Here is a 26,396-nt window from a genome sequence, read left to right on the forward strand (position 1 = left end):
GTTCTTCCTATGCTTTTAAGGTTGCAAGATGTACCCAGAAAATCAAGATGTTACATAGTTGTTTAACTGGTAAAATCTGTGTGACAAAGCTTATGCTAACGCTGTCAACGCACAAGATTTGGAATATGCTTGTAGGCACCAAACACGTTCAGTGACTTTGAGAAGACTCAGCATGAAGGAAAAAAATGGAGCTTTATGCAAAAGCTGCAATTTGAACAGAAAACACTCTTTAATTTTTTCATTTTTTATTTTGTTTTTTAAAGCTAGCAGTATACCTACTAGCTAAGTATACTAACTGGAGATTGTGAACTGGAATTACTGCCAGAATATGCTGATAGCTGATCTACTGAAACAGAAGTTAAGAATGAAAATGGAAAGTATTTAAGGTGCAAATTGAAACATGATGTAATATTGAAATTTCAGACAGTATCACACTGACAGATTAAGTTAAATAATTTAACAAGATCTATGACCCTAATTAATTCAATTTATGCATACTAGTAATCCCTCTAATCAATCCAATTAAAGACTAAAGCAGTCTCACATGTTTGTAAACAGTGCCCTGCTGAAGTGAGTTTTAACAATGCAGCTAAGCAGAATGCTGGGATCAGTCAGAACTCAGTAACCAGTATGTAGTTGTTAAGCAAAAAAAGTCTCTAAACTCACCTGCTTGGTGTTTTTGAGTTACATGTTATATTGACCAATATAAATAGTGTTCATGCACTGCTACCTGTGTGTCTCTTGGGAGCGTTTAGTGCTTCACAGATGAGGCTCTTGTTAGCAAATCCTTCCTTTGCAAAATGTCCACTCCTAAAAGACAAGCTCATAGTATTTTGTACAACATGTAACAGGAAAAAAATATTCATCCTTCATCTTTCTTTCTTCCTCATTAGGAAATACTCAGGAAAACTTTGGGGAAAAAAATAAGATTTAACATCACTGTATTTATTAGGTTCCGAAACAATACACATTCACATCCTTTTGAATACAGTACATTTGGCACAGTAATAATGTTTACGATGAAATAACACTAATGAATGGCAAGAGATTCAAATTACATCCATAAGAAAAAAATTCTGTACAAATAAATCCTCACAATAAAAAAAAAACCTCCCCCCCAACTGAATACATTTTATATTTAGCCAGAACTATTCTGCACATAATTTAAAAAGAGGTAATTTGTAAGCCTTTTTTGGAGAGAAATATTTTTCACCTATGGAGAAAAATGTGTTTCCATTTTTTAATAAAGTCTATTTGGGAGGAAAAACAAGAAACAATGGATTCTTTATAATTATTATTATTATTAATAATCTTTTTGGCATTTTGCACTCATTTTACAAAGAAGGAACAGGAAAGATTTTACAGAACAGGCAGAAATGTAACAGAATGTCCATTTTTAAGAATTATCTTTAAAAAATGTTCAAGGTAACAGACAAACCTTCTGATGTAAACCCAATGCAGAGGATCTAACTATTTATATTGAAGAAATATCTGCCCATGCAAAAATTTTTATCTCCTTCACTCTTCTCTTAGCATCCTACCAAACACTGCAGGTGCTGAGGCCTCTTGAAATATAAACATTTACTAATTATCTTCATGTTAGAAACGGGAATACAGACTACATAGCTTGCTTACAAAAGCTTTATGGGACACATATTCCTTCAAAATAAATGCTCAGAGTTTTGTGTAAAGGCCTCTTGTTGTACAAACAGTAGTGCACTATCCGCTAACTTGTCTTCCTAGCCAGTCTACTCACCTATGGAAAAGAACACTTTAGCATTGTGATCAGTTCTTGCCTGGATGTCAAAAGCTAACCGTGATGAGAAATAAACAGAGCCAGTGGCGAGACACAAATTGATGGGCAGTTCTACAATATATTTCTAAAAGAAAAAGAAATTTAAACATTGAGATGATGCAATCATTAAGATGTTTCTGTGCTGGTAACTCAGCTCCAGAAGCTAGTTTCTTCCCAGTACAAAAGATCAGTGAAGATAAATTAAATTAAACTAAAGGCTTGATCCATTATTACACCTGTAGGCCAGACAACACATTAATTGATATCTCATAATATTTAATATTTTGAAATCATCATAAGAATATATATAATAATTACACCTGAGTTTTAAAAACAAAACAAAATGGAACTGAATGTTGTCATCAGTAACAGGCTATGAGCAGCCAGACGCAAAACTGACACAAACTAGCTCATCTGCTTGAGTCCAAGATTATCTCTTAAAGCCAATGATTCACACTTTGTCCACCACAATTTGTAACATTCCTTTCTCTTTCTGAGCTCTATCATGTCATAATAGAGTTGAAGAGAACTATACAAGAGATTTAGTATAGCTTAATATATGTCTACATCTTTTATAACAAAAACCTCATCTCTCTGACAGTAACTTGAACCAATACACATACAAGAGTATTGCACATGGACATTATTATAATTATTCTTTCATAGACTAACATTTTAATAGTATGCCTGAACATGCAGCAGTTGATACCTCTATATTCAATGAATTCCACAGGCCTTGCAGCAAACACTATATACAAAATCTCACCTGTACAAAAGGCAAAAAAGCTTCTTAAGTGCCACTTTGCCAATCACAAGTATATATATTTTTGTGCAGCTGGAAATCCATGTGCAACAATTAAAATGGATTCCAATGACCGCTCACTCAGTCCAGTAAAATATATAATAAAATGACCTCAGCGATACATGTACACAAAAAAAAAACCCCAACCAAAAACCAAACCACAGGGTACTCCTGGAAATATAAGTACATAACACTGTTAGCGTATCTACAGGAGGTAACTTCACATTAGTAATATTGTCCACATGAGTTACCATTTCAATTCATACACAAAAAAATTCAATTTACAACTTTCAATAATGTCAGTTTGTGAATGTTTGATCTTCAGTTTTTTAACACACTTCCACATAATGCACGTGTAGCCTTATGTTGTGTCTTCTAAAAGCAGATTTCTCTTTAGATTTTAAACATAAAAAACAACAAACACAGTAGTATTATGGTTTTGTAAAAGTGTGCAAAAGTAACACACTGCTGAGAAAATAAATATAAATAAGAAATTATTTATCAACTTAACTACAATGGAAAAGGCAAATTTATAATGTTTATAATTAATTTTTTATGTAAAATTAACTGTAAACATTTTCAAGCTTGCCATCACATTAATGGTTCATTTAAATGGATATTAAATTTGGTAACATGGATAGTACACCCAATTGCCTGAAAAACTGTAAAATGCCTATATATAGCTGTGTTAAAGTTCTACAGGCTTTTTATTCTTTAGCCCTTTAATAACTATCCATTATCGTATCTATTTCTTGCTTTAAATAAAATTTCAGTTATCTTTGTGACTCTTCTTATTCCTAAGAGTTTTATGTAAATTGTACGAGGAACTTCGTTGAAAGCCTTAATTGATGTGCTGCTTTTTCTGGATAGCTTTATTTTAAGTTTGTACCTCACCACAATAAATTCATAATTGAGGATTACACCTCTACAAAGGCAGATTTCTTTGCTTACCAAAGGGCAATATAGTACTTATTTGTTCCGCATCTGAGTACAGATCTCACTGTAACCATCTGGGCAGAAGAAACAGTTCTCACCTTCTTAGCTTAAATACATATGGACAATTACAGAACATGATCTGCTAAATCACTTTTAACAGCACGGCTTCATTTTCCATGGAAAAGATGCAATTTTGTCCTCTAGGGAGATCTTAGGAATAAAAGAAAAGTTGTAAATATACAGCAGTGTGTTACATCTACAATTTCTGATACAAAATTATTTTGCATCACTTTGTGAGACAGAAATTAAGAGTGCTTTCAGGTCAGAAGATAAAAGGAGAAAACCAATAAATATATACGTTAATTGGGGATATGGGCTCAGGGTAAGAGAAGTAGTTCTTGATCTACTGAGTCTCAGTAATTTGATGATCTCTTCAGAATCACTTCTTGCAGCATCATTCATCTGTCAGCCTAGCGTTGTCTATGGCAGTAGCTCTTCTCCAAAATAAGAGAACCCTTTAAATTCTTCTTGATTGATTTGTTTTATAATTGTCTCATCCACTAGCGTTAATACTGGTTCTTCTCGTGTAAAGTCTTGATCAAAGTTATTTACATCCCTTTTGGTTTTCTGAGAAGAAAAATACAAACAAGGTGAATGGTAAAACAGCACAGTAAAATAAAAGGTGATATCCCTCCTCTCCATCCCCCCTGAAAGGCTGAATTTTCTGGAATGATTGAAATAAAAGAGGAGCTACTTCACACAAAGAATAACAGACGTATGAGAGAAGCTACAGGAGCAAGTACTATAAATGAGTTTGGGAGAGGCCACAGAAGCGGTACTATAAATGAGTTCCCAGAGACTCACAGGTCTCTGACAGGTGAAGGAATAGCAATATGATGATAAAGCAGGAAGCTGAGATTAGGACTAGTTTAAAAAAGGCTTTGGCATAATAGGTGACATGGCTGTTTCCTCTTAGATTTGAACATAATGATATCTCATTTCAGAGGCACAGTGTGAACTGATTTAATTGATTTCCCCACAATGTAGCCTACTGTTTCAACTCTAAGTTAACTGTTTATATCTGACTACACTCAGCTTTAAAATCAGATGTAGACCTCGCAACAGCTCTCAGTCCAAAATCCTTGAGCTCCACATTGGCAACTCAGATTTACTAATGCAGCTGAATGTCATTCAGAGCACTGTGGCAAAGTGTGAAATTCTGGCTCCAGAGAAATACACCTCAGAACTCTTCTTTATTTCAATGGCATCAGGATTTCCCCACTGAAGTATAAAGCACCTCGCTCTTCCAGGGAAGTTGGGTCAACAAAGTGCAACTGTGCATGTTCTGGTTGGGATAAGACATATTAACTAGAGACAGCCTTGGGGAGGCCGATTTGTTGTCCTCAGGGCACTCACAACAGTGACTATCTGTGACCACTTGCATGTAAAAAAGCCTAAAAGCTACCAGGGAAAACATTCCCCATGGTCATTCCCTTAAGACCTGCACTGTTCATGTTTTCCATGTCAGCAGTGTATTTCAGGCATGTACAGGTTCAGAGAATTGGAACAAGTCTCTCTTTCTTCTTTGTTTCACGAAATCTAATGATACTTAATGGACGCACAATGACACACTGAAAACTAGCTTTGTGTCCATCCTGCACATGTCTGAGATTAAGAGGATACCAGAAATAGAATAGCTATTTGACTTGTAAAGCGATACATCATAGCATACATTAATGTATGCCAAATGGGATATATGCCTTCTTTCAATGCAGGTAAATTTTCCTATAAAATATACAGATTAATGTATTTTCTTAATCAGCTCTACTGAGGTACTAAAACAAACAGTTTTCTTTCTCAAAGAAAATGGTCATAGCAACCTTAACCTACATTGCTTGTAAGAACTTTATAGATATAGGGAAAAAAAGGTCTATATAAATGCAAGACTATCACTTGTAAACCAAGTACTTTCTAAGTGCAGGCAACCAAAAATCCACATCCTCTATCTACAAAATTCCATTAAAAGGAAAGGAATATGGACTTAACAAACATATACATATATGTTTATATTGTTCACATTTGTAATATTTACTTTGTACATAAAGACTGGACATAAAGTGTATATGACCCGTATACTCTGAACTGCATAAAGTCTGAGGGATGCGGCTTTGGGCTTTATGTTTTTTTCTCAGTCATTTTGGCAAATGCTGCAAAATAAGAATGAAATTCCATATGAATTTTTAAATGCATTACATTGCAACTACATCTACATTCCTCTTGTTCCCCATGTCCTACCATAGTATTTTGACACTCTCATACAATACATTTACTACAGGAATAGTCACTAAAGCAGAAGGAGATAAGTGAGTATTTGTAGAAAGTAGAATTCAAATTCAGAACTGTAGTTATGTGCAAGAGAAACGTGACTACACTCATACTTTAACCACCAGCTATCCAGGGCAAATAAGCTCTGGACTAGCTGAGAACAAACACAGTATATATTTTTTTCAGGTTTTCATACTGAGCGTATTTGTGAAAAGTGTTATTTCCTTGCTGAAGTTAAAAGAATAAGATGACAAATTCCACAAAGCCTATCGAGGCAATTAATTCCCAATAGCTACTTTTTCCATAAAACCATCCCTAAGATTGTGAAGGTGTTAGGTGAAAAAGAGTGCAGATGAGTACACCTGAAAAACTGTCCCAACACCGGTGTACCTAAATCCCATTGATGAAAAATAACTGTACCTCCAGTAGAAATTCAAATCCCAAACACTTCTGAAACAACAAACAAAGGTATTTGCTTAGATTTAAATGCCTAGCATGTCTTAAAACATGTCTTCAAGACCAAAGAAGGAAATAGAAGTTTTTATTTTCTCAGATTTATAAACAATTCCACATCTTTTTGGCAGCATAGATGTAAGTCACCCAATTAATTAACTGGACAAGTATGGAGCAATCTAAGATTGCAAGGATACGCTAGCAAGCCTCTAACTAACCAACCGATGAAGTGAGATTAAGTAAATCACAGGGAACAAAAGTGAGTGGATTAAGGCATACAAGACAAAAGGTAGAGTTCATAACAAGTGCTTCTTTTTGACAGAAAGATTTATTTGAGAAACTCTCCTTAGCAACTTTGGCAGTTTCTTCCTGAAGCTATGGCTATTTTGCAAGGCCCCATCTGCTAAGACAAAACAGGTCTGGCCACATTTCTGCTACTATTCCTATTTTAATGTACTTGTACTGTGAATAGTCTATAGGCCAACAGCATGAACCAATATCTAGTTGCAGCATGAGGGCTCAGGATGAAGGTATGAAGGTCTGTGGCTATCTCCTAGCAGAGAAGCTGAGAAAAGAAAGAAGATCTGCAAGGTAAGGAGAGTATATGAAGGAAACAGAGTGCAGCTATTATCCAACTTTGAACATTAAAGAAATCATGAAGAAAAAAGGAAAAATATTAAGATCGGCTGGCAAATGCATCATTAAAAATGCAGGGCATTCTGTTTATTTAGCCTGCAGCTCCCGAGACTTCTGGACACATTATTTTAACTTTTCAAACTTTTTTCCAGGTAACACTTTTCAGTTTCTGATGACTGAAGAAACTAGGGTTATTAGGAAAAAAAGAAGCCTCAAAACCACAGCTATCTACCCAAACACACAAAAATTCGATTAGGTTTCAGATGCTACTTTTCTTCTCTCTAGACTACCCAAAGAGCTTGTGTTCAGTATGTGTCAATGCTATATGAGAGCAGGAGCACAGCAGCTACCCAAGACCTTCCAACAATAGGTGCCAAATTCCACACTGTACTGAAGTGGCTCTACTGCAGGCAGCATGTAGGCAGTCTGTCTCCATCTCACAAAGCAGCAGCAGTGCCACGGCACTTGTAATGACTAAAAATGACATGTCTCCCATTCTACATCTCATCTGAAAGGTGACTTCTCTACCAGCACAGTATCTTTGATAGTGAGAAGGAATAGTGACTCACTACCTATTGTGCAGGAAATGTGCCAGCTAGTTGATCTTTTTTTTTTTTCCCAGCACTGTGACTGCTTCATAGGTCTCCTGTCTGAGCATAGTGTGACCCACTTATCCTGGGAGACATGCTGGACTCGCTTCATGTGAGTGATACGATCTGATTAGATGTAACACGTATGTTACAGAAACAGAACTCCTTGAATTAATAAATATTAACATGATCTAGTGGTCATCAAGGATGACAATTTTGAAGTCAAAGTCATGTTTTATTCTATTCAAAGATTACTGCTTTTGTTTGAAGAGCTAAAGATATTGGAAATTTTAGAAGACTATCTCTTCATAAAACACCATTTAAACAGCTCTCCTAGTTGGCCTGTACAACTCTGGACAAAGGGATATCGTTTTATGAATCAAAATGCTTTTTTTCTTAAATATCTTCACATAATTACTAAAAAATTAAAAGGAACTTCATGTGCTATTAATAAGCACATATTAAGCAGTACTTTCTGAACTGGTTTTATTTTCACTACCATTTCAATATAAAATTAGTTTTCTACCTGCAGTCACTCAAGTTTAAAAAAAACCCTCCAAAACATGCTTAATAAGCCTTCCAGCGTCAAGGATTACCAACCTTGTCTGTTAATGATTACTAAATGACACTATATGAATTGCAACAGTGAAAAAAGAAATTTAAGTTGATGTTTTTACCACTGAAAATACACTAAGAAAGTCAGAACTTGCCATTCCTTCCATTACTCACATGAACCAAATGTGAATGACAGTAGCCTTTGGTACTGAAAAGCCACAAAAATCCTGGCACGAAGGACCTGACAGAGGGTGTTCCAAACCAGGGAACTCAGCAAAGCTTGGGCATCTCATCAGGTGAGTCATGAGGCCAAGAGGCTCAGTGGACTCTCTTCTGCCTAATAAGGATTAAATTAATTCTCTGGCTTGGAGGCATCTCTTTCTACTATTATTTATTTTCATTTAATTTGCAGAAAATCACTGAAACTCTTTCATGTCCTTTGCAAACTCAATGGCTCCACTAAACTGGGCTGGAATTGTCCAGCAAGTTCAAGAGCTACTCAGAGGAGGTGAAAGAAAGATGGAGGTGGTGGCTAGAAAACAACACTGCCACAAAATCTTACCTTTTGTATTTTAGTCTGATTTTCCTACAAATTCACAATATGCTGTTTAAATATAATTATAGGAATCCTCTTTAAATCAATTAATAGATTTCTGTTTAGTTTAGTAGAATGAGGAGCTAATCCAGAACAAACAACCAATACAAGTAAGTGAGGCCAGAAATGATCATTGTAACAATGAACCAGTATGTTGGAAGAAAAAAATATTGTGCTATGATATTTTTCAGTAAGTGGGCCTCTTGACACAAAATATATACAAATCTCATCCACAATTTTCACAGTCTGAGATACTGTCAGCACAGAAATGCAGATGCAGATGGTGCTTTCTGTATCACTGAATTAATCATCTTTAACGTTACTCCACTGCAATTTTCTGTCAATAGCAGTGCTTGATGCCTCTTCATATATTTTCAAGCCCACAGTGAAATCCTGGAGTTTGTCAATCGTTTGGGGAGCTTTACCTGTGCAGCTTCCAGTGTAGCACCCGGCTGTATCAGCAGCACATCAAACACATGACAGGCATACTAAATCTGGGCAGGAAGTTGCTGCAGCTACAGGCGCACAGGACAACAGTGCAGCAGGAATGGGACAGGCAGCAAGAGTCACACCTTCTCGTATGTATTACATGGTAACATTTAATTTTATCCAGAATTTTGCTTCAGTAAGAAATAATTGATTCCTGCGTTTGACACAGTATCATCAAGAAGAAATTCTCAGATCAGGATGATAAGAGTTTAAATATTTTGTATTTACCTTGTCACTGATAAGATTTTCAGATTATTTTGTTCAAGACAAACGGAAAGTCAAGATATCAAACAAACTGGTTTGATGCAGAAAGTTATGTGGCTAACCTCACAGATCACTGTCCTCTCATTCACCTCTCTTTATTATGATAACAAAAACCACAGCACAGGCAGAGATCACTTTGCACCAATGACTGGATCTCTTTTCATAAAGGTGGAGTAGTTTCTAAAGAGTTGAGACCAACTATAATGAGCACTCACTTTTGCACATAACTCATTCTATGTATACAGAAATTTAGTATGAATCCTGTGAAAGAAATGGGCTGAGAAGCACACCACTTCAGGCCTGTCTTTCTGTTTATCCTGGTGATGCCTCTTCATAGTATTTGCACGCCCTGAGAATCTGAATCAGTATTAGAAGTATTTACTAGAATGTCTTACTTCAGAAGGTATGAAATATATGTTATCAGAATAATTTTACAAGTTACTGAATTTTTTCAACATGTTAATTGCTCTATTCACACAGGGAAGAGTTACAACAGATCAACCATGAGCTGCAGTATATTCAACTGAAGGTTATGAGGATAAAAAGGGGTTTGAATCCAAGTAGATTTTACAAGTATACCAACATTTATTATTTCCAAGCAGAGGGTGAGATTTTGTGCTCATAGACTATGCTTTCATTAGATGTAAAGGACATCAAATAAAGAGAAAGAAGTGGGGAAAAAACCCCACTCAGTAAAGATGCTAATAGATAGTGAAACAGTGTTTGAAAATCATGCCAATCTGTGCAGTGCGCAATTTAACCTGTTATGGAAGTACACAGACACTTAATAAACACCAAGCTAATTCACAGAACTATGTATTTTAAAAAGGATCATTCATGACCCAGTAAACTGGAACCACCTTTATACTGAAACAATATGTATCTTTCCTAGAAATGTGAAAAGGGTCAAGTAGGAAGGAGAAACAACCTAAGCAATTAGGGGGTACAAACATTTAATGATTACATGCCCAGGATGCCAGCCTTAGTACTTCACTTTTGCACAGCCTTTCTCCTGTCCTACACCAAAAACCACTACAATAAAACAAACAGCAGGGCAAACAGAATCAAAGCTCTGCAGGTTCACTGACAACCACGCCACGTTCACAGTCTGGGCAATGAACCTCACCCAGAAGAAGCTGCTATAAAACTGTTGTTCCCTATGGCCACACTTGGTTATGGTTTTAGCATGAATGAGTACACAGCACTAAAGCTATATATACCACACCTGCTTTGTTCATAGCCTGATTGCTAAAGCACAACAGTTAACTCTGTAAAGCATCGATGGAGATAGCTTTCACAGGAGCTGCAGGGGAGGTCAGCACTACAGCTTCCCACCTGTGGTTAGTCCTTTACCCTTAAGATTCATCTTATCCATCTTATAAGGGCTTACCTCCATTAGGACTTAATCATGACATAACCACTGCATATAAGCTATGCTATGGTAGAATGCCTGCATTTTTTTAGAGTGAAAAAAATTACAGGGGAAGAGTGCCAACTTCTGAATCTCTACACTATATTTTTCCCTTATGGTAGGTTTCTCTGAGGGTTTAACTACATGGAAAACAATTTTCTATTTCTTCTTGGGGTGGGGAGGAAATACAAGAAGAGAAAGTAATGGAACTATCACATGAAAATACCCTTCATCTGCACAACGCAATTCCTATTGCAAATTTTATGATCCACTCCGCAGCGCAGATTTTGTATGTGTGCCTCTCTAATTCACATACTGGCAAGCCTCCACTGATATCCTCAGCTGCTCCAAGGTTGTGATCACCAATGTCACCTCGCCTTTCACATCCTGGCACATGTCCAAGGTTAGTCCATTTTCAGTTGTCTTCTCCTGAAATTGCATTTTAACCATTGTTGTTACAGCAAAGTCACAGCAGTCAGGGCTGGTGCATGTGCCACATGCTAAACCACCTGCTGGTGAATCCCCCAATACATACCTAGAAAGCCTTTTTGTCTTCCTGACCACTAGCACTTTAGCACAAAGGACTGGCTATACCCAGAAAATGAAGCTGACTTGCAAAGAACAGAAAAAAAGTGATAAAGGAGAGTTGGTAAGTCTAGGGCACAGGTCCCTAGAATTCCAGTAGCTTCCAGGAGACATCCCATAAATCACTGAAAAATTACCCAAACATATAGTTTAGCAGTACACTGAGGTATCTGACAAAATTTATTCTGTAAAAGGTCAATAGATTTACTTTTCTTTCCATTCTTTAAGCAATCACAAAGACAAAAGAATAAACTAAGGAGACTCTGATGCTAGTGAATAGGTGAGTGATGTAATGAAATATTTCAAGACTCATATCTCTGCCATGTATCCTGAATAAATACTGAGTGACTGACTTTCCAATGTTTTATTCTGCCTACAGTCACCTATCCCACTTAATTACAGAAAAGTAACACATTATGGAAACCTTCCTGAATATGTTATGAAATTATAAATACAAAGCAGTATCTTGTGATTCTGAGCCCGCTCTCTATTGCGGAGGCATGGACATGTGCACTGTGACATTGGACGCAAAGAAAAACCACATCATGAAAAGTAATAGCAAGCATATACAGTGGGATTACACTGTACACCCCCACTCGGCTACACACTACAATGGTTTGCACTAGGCTGTAGAGCAGGAATGCTACAGAGTTTTTGGCAAGACTGCCTTCTTCAAAACATTTCGGGAAACTCATGCTCTTTAATGATGATCTCTAGCTCGTTAAGAATAAAGCTTTTAGTTTGACATGGATGATGCATATGACAGGCTTTCATACAGAGAAATTGTATAGCAGGTCTCACCTTATACAAATGGAGAAAGCTACACAGTGAAGGTCTAATTCTAAGACTAATGAATTGTTAGAGATCATATTTTGAAGTCTAATGATTATTTTTAAGCCTTTGCAAAGACAGATTTAAATAAAGATGTGACTTTTTAGAAAGCAGCTGAAGCTGATGTCTTTTTTTAAACTAATGCACATACTCATATAAGTTGTAGACTGAAAAAAAAAAAAAAAGGCATTGCACAATTATGCATGAATGCCTACTACATCTGCATCTCAATATATCTCATTTTCACCTTTCCTCCAGACACGGGAACTGCTTTTTTGGAACACAGTTTTATTAAAAGAGTGCAGTAACATATAGCAGAGTTTGTAGTGACACAGGTTTCATTCTTGATTCTGTTACTGATCTGCTTTGAGCCTGAGTAATTTTCTCCTCACGATGCATCTAATTTTCTTCCTATTTTTGCTCTCCTATACATGGATTGTGATCTTTTTGTCTATCATTATCTATGAACTCTTGATTGTCTCTCACTTATACAGCTTTTTGCACAGTGGGAACATCATCTTGCTGGGAACTTAAGCTGTAATTGTGGGCCTGAGCGCACAAATTCAATTTCTCTTTCTTGTTCTTGTCAAATATAAACACAATCCTTCAGAGAGTCATGGGCAGTCATGGGTATTAGGACCCGTGTTGTTCAGCATCTTTGCTGGCAACATGGACAGTGGGATTGAGTGCACCCTCAGCAAGTTCACTGTCAACACCAAGCTGTGTGGTGCGGTCAACATGCTGGAGGGAAGGGATGTGCCATCCAGAGGGACCTGGGCAGGCTGGAGAGGTGGGCCATGCAAACCTCATGAAGTTCAACAAGGCCAAGCGCAAGGTCCTGCACATGGGTCAGGGCAATCCCAAGCACAAACACAGGCTGGGCGATGAGTGGATTGAGAGCTGCCCTGTGGAGAAGGACTTGGGGGTGTTGGTTGACAAGAAGTTCAACATGACCCTGCAACATGTGCTTGCAGCCCAGAAAGCCAACTGTATCCTGGGCTCCATCAAGAGAAGCTTGACCAAGCAGGTTGAGAGAGGTGATTTTTCCCCCTCTGCTCTGCTCTTGTGAGACCCCACCTGGAGTACTGTGTCCAGCTTTGGGGCCCCCAACATCAGAAGGACATGGACCTGCTCAAGCGAGTCCAGAGGAAGGACACAAAGATGATCAGAGGGCTGGAGTTCCTCTCCTGTAAAGACAGGCTGAGAATAGATAAAGGGCCTTCCAGTACCTAAAGGGGGCCTACGGGAAAGATGGGGAGGGGAGGGAGTGTAGTGACAGGACAAGGGGTAATGGTTTTAAACTGAAAGAAGTTTGATTTAGATTAGATGTAAGAAAGAAATTCTTCACTGTGCAGGTGGTGAGACACTGGAACAGGTTGCCCAGAGAAGTTGTGGATGCCCCCTCCCTGGAAGTGTTCAAGGCCAGTTTGGACGGGGCTTTGAGCAACCTGGTCTAGTGGAAGGTGTCCCTGCCCATGGCAGAGGGTTTGAACTAGATGATCTTTAGAGTCCCTTCCAACCCAAATCATTCTGATTCTATAATCTTCAACTCCTTCTTTTCCATATTCCACAATTAAGCAAAGGGAATCATTGTTCTGTAGGTCCTTTGCAAACAGGAATATGGTGTGCAAATAAGATGTGCGCTTAAGGTTTTTCATAAATATCTAGACTGAGTGTTCCTCTCATCCTACCTACTTTAAACATATGACTCCTGGAGCATGCTGTTGAGAGGACCAGTACAAGGTCTGTGCCTCCACAGCAACAAAATCCCTTGTAACAGCACAGCAGCATAACAACAGGAAAGCAGCAGTTAATGAAGTGCTAGGATTCCTTACCATTTAAAGATGCCTTCCCTGTCTTGTTACTGAAGATAAGTGCCTACACATCAGCTGCTTCAGTCTACCATCTGCATATTAGTGTCTGTGTCAAAGAAATTACGTTTTGCACTGGTATGCTGAGCTGTGAACACATACATTGACAAATTTTTGCTGCCCATTTGGGACGAACATCCTAGTAAGACACTGTTAACTTTATACTCGCATTACCATGGTATACTTCTAATACAAAAGGTTCTGCACGAGAAATAAACCCAAAGCCAAAACTCTTCTTATACTCTATGTTCACCAGACTCCAGCTGTGAATGGGACTAGTCATGGACTGCCAGCCTTTGACAAGTCTTCAGTCTTTTCTGATGAATTCCTCTCCACTGTCTGATAAAGAGCCAGATGCTACTGCTACTTACATCACCTGGTGTTTTTCCATTGGCATTTAATGACATCAGAAACAGGCCCAACCCAGGAATATTATTTCTTATCTACATTAATATAAAAATAAAGTATTTCTGTTTGAACGCTTAAGAATGTGCTGTAAGTAACCATGATAAGATGATTTCACTTAATGGTTTAGATTACTTTCTGAAAATAGTACTGGAGATTAAAGCAGCCAAAAAGTGAAACAGAATTTGTCTTATTCTGAGGAAGCCCAAAAGGAAAGCAGGAACACTCTGGCTGCTTATCACTCCGTCCCAATGGGCACCACTTAACAATGTATGTTTAACAGATGGTTAAATGAACCTAATTATTCAGTATGAAAAGATTTTAGTGCTGTTAGACCAGGACTCAACAAAATCAAACAAATATTGCTGTATCCCCAGTACAGAATCAAAAGAAGCATAATAAAAGTTGCTTAACTTATAAATATTTGGGAACCTGCAGTACTGAGAGGTAGCTTTCAAACTTCTGTAATTCTAGTGTTGTGGTAACCACAGCTAAAAATAGCTGCTGCAGGCACTGATGCTGAAGAGAATAAAAACCAAAAAATAAGACTAACTGAATGACCAAATTCTGGGAAAACAGAACCTTGTTCATTCAAACAAACAACACTGAAATCCCTTAAAAACATCAGCTCACTTACTCTTGATTTCTCTAAGTTCTGATCAAGATGCACCTAAGCTCCTCGAAAGCTATGTAATTACACTCTGAGCAAATTTAGTGGTTGTACAAAGTGCTAAGCTAGTTGAAGCTCTGGAAATCAAGGTCCTTTACTCTGCTGACGGAAGAGGCAGAAGAGTTACAGACTTCTCTGCCTGCCCAGCCACATGCTAGACCTATTGATATGAACTACGTTGCAGGCAGTTATGGTACTGCTGTTCACAACTGTCTACTGGAAGCTCAACTGAGATCTCAAAATTCATTGCCTGCCAATAGCCAACGCCTCTCAATCAGCAGCAACCTGGCTAACACTTAAAGGAGTAGCAGAAAAGTGTAACTTTTAGGAACCAGCTGACATAAAATATTCTAATTCATGATACCCTGTGGCAGAGGCAGTGTGCAGTAGTGGACTTCAACCATTATGGCTGTTGGTAATCAAAAGTCCACATCCATTTTTCTTTATTTTTTCTAAAGGATATATGTTAACTGTTCTGACAAATATAGATTCTTCCCTGTTTCTAAACTTTTTTTTTGTACACCAGTATTAATCACCATGGTGTCACTCTCAGAAGAAAGCCCACCATTTTCCTATGCCTGAAATGCCTGCAGCAAGTGGCAATACGTAATGTGCAATGTTTAACAATGGTACATGAGGGTCTGAGGTCTCAAGATCACTCCCCAGTGTTTCATCTAAGCAGTAACACTTCATGCAAAAGCATGCAGTATAGCCCCTTGCGTGCCCATCTGCTAAATGCTCATTGCCATGCACTGATGACTGAATGGAAATATATTATGAAACTGAAGGGACACCTCAAGGTTATTAGGCCTAAAAATGGACCTACCTTGACATTTTCCCCATATTGAAGGCCTTACCTTAAAGAGGGACATTCACACTGAAGCAAACTTGAAAAGAGAGAACATTTATACAAAAAGAAATTTACTTGGCCTGTAATTTCCTATGTTCCTTTTGGTGCTACTGAATGATACTGCATTTTACAGGGCTTCTTCCCCACAGTGTAAAGGCAAAGTCATAATTCTGCACGTATGACGATACAATCCACTGTCACAAAAAAATAGAGGCGTGTCAAAAAACCCCACCAAAACAGTATCATGACTTCCCAACACCAGGTTGAAAATCCCTTGTTAAAAAGTAAAAAAATCTTTGCCTGTTAGCAGTCATGTATGAAAACAAATCTGAAGTTACAGAACTTATGTTTCAGGCTAATATATTTGAAAGTTTTCTCCAGAAACGTCGTCCCTCTTTAAGGATTCCAGCCATATTTCACAGTAAGCAGACGGTTGCTGCAGCAATTTAAACACACACCTCTCTAATTGAACACATTTTCAGGAGCCATTCAGTGAGGCACCTACCCATGAGGCAGGTGAGGCCTCTGCCTGTTTGCCTGTGCAAACAGGCCAGCTGCGCACTCTGTAGAGGCTGATTTGTATTTGCTATTTATTACCCAGTTTCCAAACACTGTGGGCATCCAGCTTATCAGAAGTCATCAACAAAGGGTTGCCAAAATTTTGTCAGTTTTTCACTCATTTAGGGGAGGGGGAAAAGAAAATTCCCAGTGCTCACTGACTCCAGTTGTAACCCACAATCATTGTCTAGGACTAGAATTTTGTATTTGAGAATGATTTTATTTCAAACCTTTGCTGCAGCGCAAAACTGAAAGAGGACACATTGCTGGCATCCTTAAGTCAAGACTTAACAAGGGAGTTTAGGTTCACAAAGAAACTGCATACAGACAATGTGGCTCAGATAGTGATAACTAAGGGGGGAGGGACTTTGATAACGGTTTATGATTATCTTAGAGTTACCGGAGCTGAGAGAGACATGCAAATTACTGTAGGAAATTTGAGACTGAGGATCAAGATGGAGTCTGCTAACACTGAGGTCTGGTATAGCATAGAACACTCTTCCAAGGGAAGTGCCACACATTTAGTCAATTTAAAAGCCAGGCTGATCTTGAGCATTTGGTTTTTAACACTTCGCAGTCATATTTCTTCGCTGTCACAGAACATTGCATCCTGAGATTACCACAGAGCAAAAACTGGGGCATGAAAAGGTTAGGTGACGAACCCTGGACCACAGCATGAGTTTCCAGAAAATCTGGTAGAAGAACTTATATATCTTGTAATTCTCGGGTCTCTGGTTTTAGCTGCTAGACTGACTCTGTCCCTGAGAAGTCAGAACTCAAGAGGGAACATAAAGATATTCAGAAAACATTTTCAGTGATGTAACAGTAGGAATGGAAGAGGCTGCAAAGTGAAGGGAGTCACATTAGATGAACTAAATGGGCCAGTGGCAGCTGCTGTTGCTCCGTACTGCAGGATACAATTCTGCAACAGACTATGTTGTTCATTTTGTTTCTAATGCTCTTGAAGAAAGCGAGCTTTTAAAATAGAAACCCAAGAAATTATAAATGCACAGAGAAAATTAAAATAATGTATTGTTCTGTGAAAGCTGCAAGTTCACAGTAAATCATTGTAATGTGATTATTTTGTTAACTTCATCTCCATAAAGCCACACTATGAATGGATTGCCACAGGCACTGATAAAGCCATTAGCAATGAAACTTTGGCTTAATTGCTAAAAAGAAATACATATGGCAAACATCTGTTTTACCAGGCTTTGTACAACCCTCCGGCTTAGAGCTCTTCAGCTTTTTCATGCTGAAGACATCTTAGTCAAAGTCTCAAATTTTCTCAGCCCTGACATTTACAACAGGGTGGATGAAAACGCCAAGTCTGTTTGCATGCACATGTTTCAAGGGTTGACAGTGAAAAGTCAGCCTGAAAGGAGTGTGCCTGTAGTGAGACTGCCCTTGCTGCATAGTGCCTAAAAGCTTCTGCTGTCTCACAGCTCCTTGCAGCACACTGAGCCAGTGTGACCAACAGCATAAGAAATATGAGAGTGATTTTATTGGGCTGGGCTAATTCTACAAAACCGAAGAAAAAAACCCTCAGAGGGATGGAACATGTCTCCTATGAGGGCAGGCTGAGAGAATTGGGGTTGTTCAGCCTGGAGAAGAGAAGGCTCCAGGGAGACCTTACAGCAGCCTTCCAGTACTTAAAGGGGGCCTACAGGAAAGATGGGGAGGGACTCTTTATCAAAGACTGTAGTGATAGAATGAGGGGTAACAGTTTTAAACTGAAAGAGCGTAGATTTAGACTAGATATAGAGAAGAAATTTTTCATGATGAGGATGGTGAAACACTGGACCAGGTTGCCCAGAGAGGTGGTAGATGCCCCCTCCCTGGAAACATTCAAGGTCAGGTTGGACAGGGATTTGAGCAACCTGATCTAGTTGAAGATGTCCCTGCTCATTGCAGAGGGGATTGGACTAGATGACCTTTAAATGTCCCTTTCAACCCAAGCTATTCTATGATTCTGTGAAATTGATGCTCATATGAGGTTATCACTGACTGCAGCCAAATGAGCAACAAATTTTGGGCAGTGATGTTCCTTCATCCCCGGCAAGTGGGACCGGGATATTGTGTATCTTTATGCCACCACTTGTATACATCTCTCTGAGCTTCACTGGCTGATGTCAGTGGCATGTCAGCAGGCCAGAAGTTCAGTCTGGAAAGCCTGCAACTGGCCAGCTGTGCTCTCAGACATGGCACAAAGAATTTTTTGCAGGGAATCTAATAAGATATGAAGAAGATTAAGGAAAAAAGCAAAATATGATAACATATACCCTTGCTTCACTGTTTCAAATATAAGCTTTGCCAGTAAATAACAACTTGGGACAATATAGGTTTCATCAATACACATTAAAGGTGACGCAGCAATCTATTTCAATCACTGTTTTTAATGCATATTTTATTATTTGGTATGGGATAGACAGAATCATCCCATGATGTCACTAAGCAAGATCTACCACACTTACCACCATATCAATGACTTTGGTAAGAAATTAATCTACTGCACCCTTGCTGTCATTTGTAATATGGCAAATGCACTTTGAAAATGGAAATAACCAATTCAACCAAGCCAGGAGCATAACCATGGAAACAAAGAAAGATGGAGAGCAGAGAACCACTGAATACTATCAAAGCCTTTGTGGTTCTTGGGCAATAAATTACGTTGCAAACCATAGCCTGGTCTTACGGCTACTGATTAAGGACATTTCATTCTCCAAATGGAATAAAACTCCAGGAAGAATACATGAGACAAAATATCTCAACATAGGAATAAAACACCTCAAAGGGATTTCTGTCTTCAACAGTTGCTCTGGAGAAAAGATACATGTCTGCACTACAACTGTACTGATATCTTGCATATGCAATTACATATTCATGTCTGCCTTAAAAGCAGCAGGGAAGAATAGAATAATATTATTCAGAAAATTTCAAGACAGTCTGTGAAACTCTAAGAATTAGGTTTTAAGAACAGTGGAAATGATCTTCAAGAGACACTGTCAAGATCACTGGAGCTTAGATGTAATGAATATCCTTTTCATAGCTGTTCAAAAGTTTACTTGATTTCTAATGTACATGCCACAGAGCTATTACTTTTTCTATAGGAGCTTAACATTTATAATAGTCCCACATGGCACAAATACTCAGTACAGTAAACCGTAGTGTATATATAAAAATTAATTTTGCACTGAAAAGTCTCATAATTCTGGATTTATGAAAGGAAGGGCTGGTAGGTAATATGTATCATAGGACTGGGCCTCTGTGCATTTTCACCCCTTGGTATTCTCTATTCCAAGTCATTAAGCTGGAGGAACAGCCAAAGATCCTTCACAGCAGGTTTCAGGGTCACCAAATCTGCTTCCATTGTCTCTACATAGCACAACCTGGTGTGGTACTCCTGTCACTGCTTAGCAATCTAAACCTCAGCCATTTGTATGAGTGCTCTGCCCAGGGCACTCTTGCAAGCCTTCAGAAAACATGGTCAGTTTTTCAAGAACCTTTTGGACTCCAGCAATTTTCATTCCAAGACTGAAAACAGTTAGAAAAGAAATTTCAGCTTCCAGAACATCATTAGAATAACCAAATCATGTATTAACTAGAAGGACATTAATGGCATATTTCTGGTATAATAAGGAACATTTTTGCATCCATCCACAGTGTGAATGAGATTTAAAAAAAAAAAAATCACCTTAAAAGTCTGGCTAATAAATAGCCATGCAGTGTTTCTTCCAAGTCCAGTTGAAAAATTCAGACTTAAGGTTGGCAGAGCTGAAGAGACATACCTGAACTATGGAGAAGCACAGGCCTTACAGTACCATACCATATAGCTCCTTGGAAAATCTATTACGGCAGAGAAAGGATAAAAGGTAACAGAAAAGGAAGATGGCTGTGCTAACCAAGGAACTTGCATGTTTTGGGGATCAGCGGAGCAGTGAGGCAGAACTGAAGCAAGGTTTGTTTCCATGCTAGCACCTCCATGACCTCCCTTGGCAGATTATTCCATTCTCTGATGGGACCTCAGTGTTTGACCATTTTCCCTAATGTCTTTACTTGTTTAGTGTCCACGTTTTATACTGCCCAGAGCTCATTTGAATAGATCCTATGGTTTTTCTTTTTTTCGAAAGTGTGTATGATACAGTAATTATAAAATTTCCCCCCTTAGTCATCTTAACAGTTGGTCAGAAAATAGATGAATACCTGTGTAAATATATGCATTCTTGCATGAGCAAAATTTTGCATGTGCATGCAAAACTCAATTTGAATGCACAAATGACTATGTATGCATTGTATGCTTCTTTCCCTACACATATGTACACTCACATATCACATGCAAGAATGTCTATTTTCTGACTAATAATCTGGCCTCTCTTCTCACAACTGTTTTCACAGATCTAGGCTCTCCTGAACATAAGATTAAAAATATATCTTTTTAATCCCCTTTTGATATTACAAGTCTCTTTTAAATAGTCAACAGCCCTTTATCAATACTGAAAGAGGTTAAAAACCAGAAAACATTCAAAACACAGGTATTAGTCATGTTTTTTTCCATAGTTATTCCATAGCTATGGAACAGTTTCACTTGTTAATCAATAAATCTCAACGCTATACCCAGAACTGAATTTAGAGTGGAACTTTCTATCTAGATTTTGAAGTAGACTTTATTTCATTAGCAGTCACCTTCTTCCCTCTTTCCTTTATTTTTCAAAGTGAGTGCAACCTCTTCTAGTTTGGCAAGTATCCAAAATCATCTTTTCAGCATTTGAAATTTACTGCCCTAGATTCCTTTACCATTTCTGAAGTTGCATAATTAATAATTATATTTTATTTGTGTGATCTTTCTCTCCAGCCTAGATATATATATATATATCACACTTTACTCTCCAATTAATAAATTGTTCAATTTTAAGAGGACAAGTAAAAATTTCAGTGTGATCTTGCTCAAAGATTTCTACACAACAACAAAATCCAAACAATTGCAAAATTTATACAGCTGGTACAAAACAGCTGATGGATCATAAACACAGTGTAAAAATATAAGGTAAACCCTTTCTAAGTGTAGAAAAGTTATCAGTAAAAGTTGATAGCACCAGGTCACTGGGGAAGATATCTTAAGAGAGAGCAGACTGAGAACATGAAAATAGTAGTGATGCCTGTAACACAGACTACATATTATCTGAATTCACCACCATAAAAAAAAAGAGTTCAGAAAAAACCAAGCATACAGAACTACTAGACTGCAGGAATCAAATTCGGTAGAATAAAGAAAGTTGGCATATACAATATGGAAACAAGTAGTATGAAAATCCAACATTATAGAAGCAGCCTGAAGAAAAATGAGAAAAGGTATAAAGATGTATAAAATCACCCTAATAATTATTAAAGAGCAAGCAGTTGTCTTGAAAATTATTCAAAGGACTACTCTGAAATAATCTGAAATCACTATTAAAACTGAAATATCCAACTAAAATACCATTAAAGAAAGCAGAACAGGGGAAAAGGAACAAAACAATGGGAATTAATAAAATAGGAATGGCTTTACAGTATAACAGCAGTGAAATAATTACCAAAAAGAGAAAGAAGCTGCACTGAGAAGGTAGAAGGTATTTATATCAGCAATAAATCAAAATATCTGACATACTAAATGCCTCCTGACTTTCAAGAAGGACTGCCACAGCAGGAATACTTACAAAAATAATAAAGGCCTTGTAAAGGGACTTGTGCATCTCAATCATGAAAGGAAAACAGCCAATAAACAGACTAGATGTCAGGAAGCTGGGACTTATTAGATGCAGGCATAAAGTGAAAATTATTTTGGAATTGTGCATCCTGATTTGATAACTGTATTACCAAACCACTGATGAATACTGAGCAAAGCAACAAAAATTACTGTGAGATGAAAGGCCAAATACTTGTGAAAACAGGAAGAGAACCACACACACGCAGCTCAGCTAAACACCAACTAAGGCTGCCTGCAGCTATGTGAAGGCTGTGGAACCTGACTGGAAAGCAGTTAGTTACAGTATTAAATAGGCTTCAGATAGATACTAACAGGGTTAATTTGGGGTTTATACTTCCTGCAGCAGTGCAGAGACTTGTAAGTCAGCTCAGGCACTGGGCGCAACCTGGCCGCAACCTCCAGAGCAGAGCTGGGCAACAGGGTAAGTGAGCCAGCATGCCCATCTGGCTGCACCCTTTCCAGGAGAGGGGCTGGTTCAGGCATCCCTCTGCCTGTAGCTACCGCATTACAAGGTTTCCATTCTCCAAGAAATATATTAGGAAAAACTTCCCCATATGATAACACTATATCTTACTATTACTCCTAGAAGGACATTCACAAGGGCTAACTTTCACTTACAGTTGTCAGTCCCTTGGGGCTCTTTCTGCATAGCTAGAGAGACAGACTTCTCCAAGAGTGGACTCAGAGGAGCTACCTCAGGCTCCTGTTCTGGATGGGCAGCCCCGCTTTCACCACCTACACAAGGAACTTGGGGAAATGCATCTCACTGGACTAAAAGTAAATGCGTTAAATGTGACAGACAGCAATTCTGCAATGACAGGGGGGACTTTCTCACCTCTAAATTTAAGTTAGGGTTCAGTGTTGAGCCCAAAGTTTTGTTTTCTAAAAAATACCTTTGTAAACTATCTAAAAGAAACAAACAAGTACCTTGATCATATTTAGAGGCAAATCAAACATTGTAATTAGGAAAGTGCAAAGTCAAAAGATGCAAATCAATCTCAAAGGATTTATCATAAAATTATTCTCTTGTACTGTTCAAGCACAAAATTAACTGCACACATTCTCAGCTGAAAAGCTGACATTTGGTGAACTGTAAGTATTTTCATCCAGAGGAAGACAAGAATAAGTATTTTTGCTTGGCTTTTGTACTTTCTGCATGTGGGGCTCCTATTTACATTTTTTTACTTTAAAATAGAAATACTTCATCATTACCTAGGAAAATATAAGTATATAAATTTATCTAATCATGATGTATATTTCTTTCCCCGAGGAAGCTGTTTTTTTAAGTATCTTCAGTTAAAATATTATTAATCAGAAATCCTTTCCTCTGTCTTTCACTACAAAATCCAGTGGCCATCGGCAACGCAGGACTGTAGCAGAGTTCACACAGAAAGTACAGACATATATACCCAACTGAAATAATATCTTCTGATCAAGGTGTCTTTAGGAATGCAGGAAAAAAAAAAAAAGGGCCTCGAACCCTATTCATGGTTTGTGTGACTGAACATGCACATTTTCCTGTGCATCCTGACACTTACCTTCACAGAAACAATGACAAGGCAATCTTTTCAGCGCGTTTTTTTTATGTTACTATTCCAACGCCCAAATGTTGCATCGAGTAATCTCATGTGTCAGAACAGACAACAACTAGAATTGTCAAACCAAGTTTTCTCTGAATGTTATGCAAGCTGCTACTTACAATCCGAGGTTTGAAGGGTGGCTTGATTTTTCTTTGTTCTAGAAGAACCCAGTCAATTTCCTTGAAAAACGGATGCTGCTTAATCGCGTCTTCCCCGTTTTGTGATGCCACACAGCCAAGTCGCTTATTTGGGTTTTTTGTCATGAACTATGGGGTGGGGGAGGGAAAGGAGGAAAAAGTTAAAACATGAATGGCAATGGCTGGAAACCATTTGCAGTTCAATTATGCATTACAATTCCTAAAGCTTAGTTTTTAGAGACAGTCCCCTTTCAGAAGGTTATTTTTTTCTGTAAGAGCAACAAGGATGCCCCTCCAAATTTCAGAGGTTCCAGCCAAACTAGAAGATTTAGAGACTCCGATGTATAAGTTTCCTGCAGGAAGCTCTTTCAGTTGATTGCTGAGACCTCCCAATTTCATGTGGCTGGGAGTGCTACAGGAAGGGATTCTCTGTCACAGCATTTCTAGTTCCAGCTTTGGCCAAAAATACTAAAGGAAAGAAAGAAAATATTAAACCGTCCACAGACACTTCCAAATAGATGGTCAGGATAGCTCTTATTTTATCTTATTTGCTCTATCTATCTATTAATTTGGGGGGTAGGGGCTACATATTATGCTTACTGTTGTTTGTTTTCTTTGGGTACGTAGGTTGCATAATGATATACTCCATTCAAGCAGACACATGAAAAGCCATAACCTCCTTACTCATTTCTAGGATTTTATTCTAATACAAGTAAGAACAGCAGCTGCAGCTATGTGAATTACAAGCATTCTGTCATACATTTCAGGAAATACATGGAGTGATCAGTACTAGCAGAAAGCTTCCCTTGAGAAACTCCATGACATAACTTGCACCTTCCCTTTCATCTTCAGTACAGTTAATAGCACCAACTATAACTAACTGGTCCCCTCTGGCATGGTAGTTTCTAAACTTCTCACTTTTAAACTCTTAACTATTCTTTTCAGCAAAAAGCTGTACAACCAGTGCAAGACACTGATACCAAATGATGCCAGCTGATAACATTTTTCCTGATTTTGCTCTGCTATTTCTTCCTTCTTTTATTAGCAATTGCTCTACTTATTTCCTAGTGCATGTGGACACCGAATTCTTGCAATTCAAGTAGCAACAAATGCTGTTCTTACAAACACACACACACTTATATTATAGAATTATCCAAGCTTTGCTATAACTTTATATTCAGCCATTATTATAACATATTTGTAAATAAAAAAAGGTGTACAAATGAAACAAAATTTGATAATTGTTCAGTGCCTTTTTAACCTGGATACCACATAATACTATACATCTGTAGAAAAAAAAGCAACTTACAAAAAAATAAATCACTGTAATGCATACCTTTACTTTAGTACTCCAGTTATTAGATAAGTAGCTACTGAAGCCCTTAAGATGGTTTTAGATAGCTAGACCAACCATCCACAGGAGAATACCACTGCTATCATTTTAAAGATATAACATGGATCAGCGAGACAATTCTCTCTGCGGTTTCCCACATATATGCGCTGCTCCAAAGATGATCCTTCTCTTTGGTCTTGTGTTCAACTGCTCCGCAAGTTCTTTTGCAAGTGGACAAGTCATATCTAAACTACAGGCCATATTTTCTATGGGCAGGAGAAACAAAGGTTTTGAAGGGATTACTGTGCTTTGGTGAGGTCTCTTGGAAAACCACAAAATGCATTCCTACATTCCTCTGCTTTACTTCACCTCCAGGACTGGAGCTAGCAGGCCAGGAACCAGCAGCCACACATTTTGCAGAAACAGAACATGGAAACTACAGGATACGCTTTTTGTACCGTATAATCCAGGTATCAAAGAAGTAAAATCTGATCCTAGTATCTGCCATACTCTATCTTTGTTTTAAGCCAGAGGCAGGGAAAACATCAGGACATGTCATTTTTAAGAATCCCAGGACATGAAAATATGACTAGGTAGTGCAGTTTAGTACTGTACTTCACAAACTTCATGAAACTTGGAAATGCATGATGAAGGAAAACAAGTTTTAAGAATGAATACTTAAAACAAACAAAATTATCATATGCAAAGATGATGCAATAATCTCAAACTTCTGAGGTGGCCATTTAATTCTATAAACTTCAGCCCCTGCAATAAATATTGTTTTTTTCACCTTATATTTCTGAAGCACAAGCTGACATTTATTCCCTGTTTATCAACAGCATCAACAATGATGCAACTGTGAGGGCAGAGACAGCTGTTAACTGTACTGTGTTGATGAGATGGTCGCGAGTGGAGCCGACAGCCATAGCCGTAAGTGTTGCCTTTTTATTTTCTTTTATTAAGGCAGGAACCTCCTTTTATG

At 38.0% G+C, this 26,396-nt stretch overlaps 1 protein-coding gene across 3 annotated transcripts in view; it reads right to left on the reverse strand.

Annotated features, from left to right (window-relative positions):
- Positions 1–924: 924 nt before the first annotated feature.
- Positions 925–26,396, reverse strand: part of PRKCE (protein kinase C epsilon) — a 298,545-nt gene continuing 273,073 nt past the window's right edge. The window contains exons 14-16 of one of the 3 annotated variants that reach the window (XM_074863553.1): positions 24,064–24,210; positions 16,071–16,100; positions 4,023–4,160 (exon numbers count right to left, since the gene is read on the reverse strand). In XM_074863553.1, the coding sequence (XP_074719654.1) occupies positions 16,086–16,100; positions 24,064–24,210 (162 nt within the window). In that variant the 3' untranslated portion in view covers positions 4,023–4,160; positions 16,071–16,085. Of the gene's footprint in view, positions 4,161–16,039; positions 16,101–24,063; positions 24,211–26,396 lie in introns of all 3 variants that reach the window. The other 2 variants (XM_074863554.1, XM_074863552.1) reach the window with 2 other exon arrangements.

The sequence above is a fragment of the Strix uralensis genome, chromosome 3 (assembly GCF_047716275.1).
Source record: "Strix uralensis isolate ZFMK-TIS-50842 chromosome 3, bStrUra1, whole genome shotgun sequence".
Lineage (NCBI taxonomy): Eukaryota > Metazoa > Chordata > Aves > Strigiformes > Strigidae > Strix > Strix uralensis.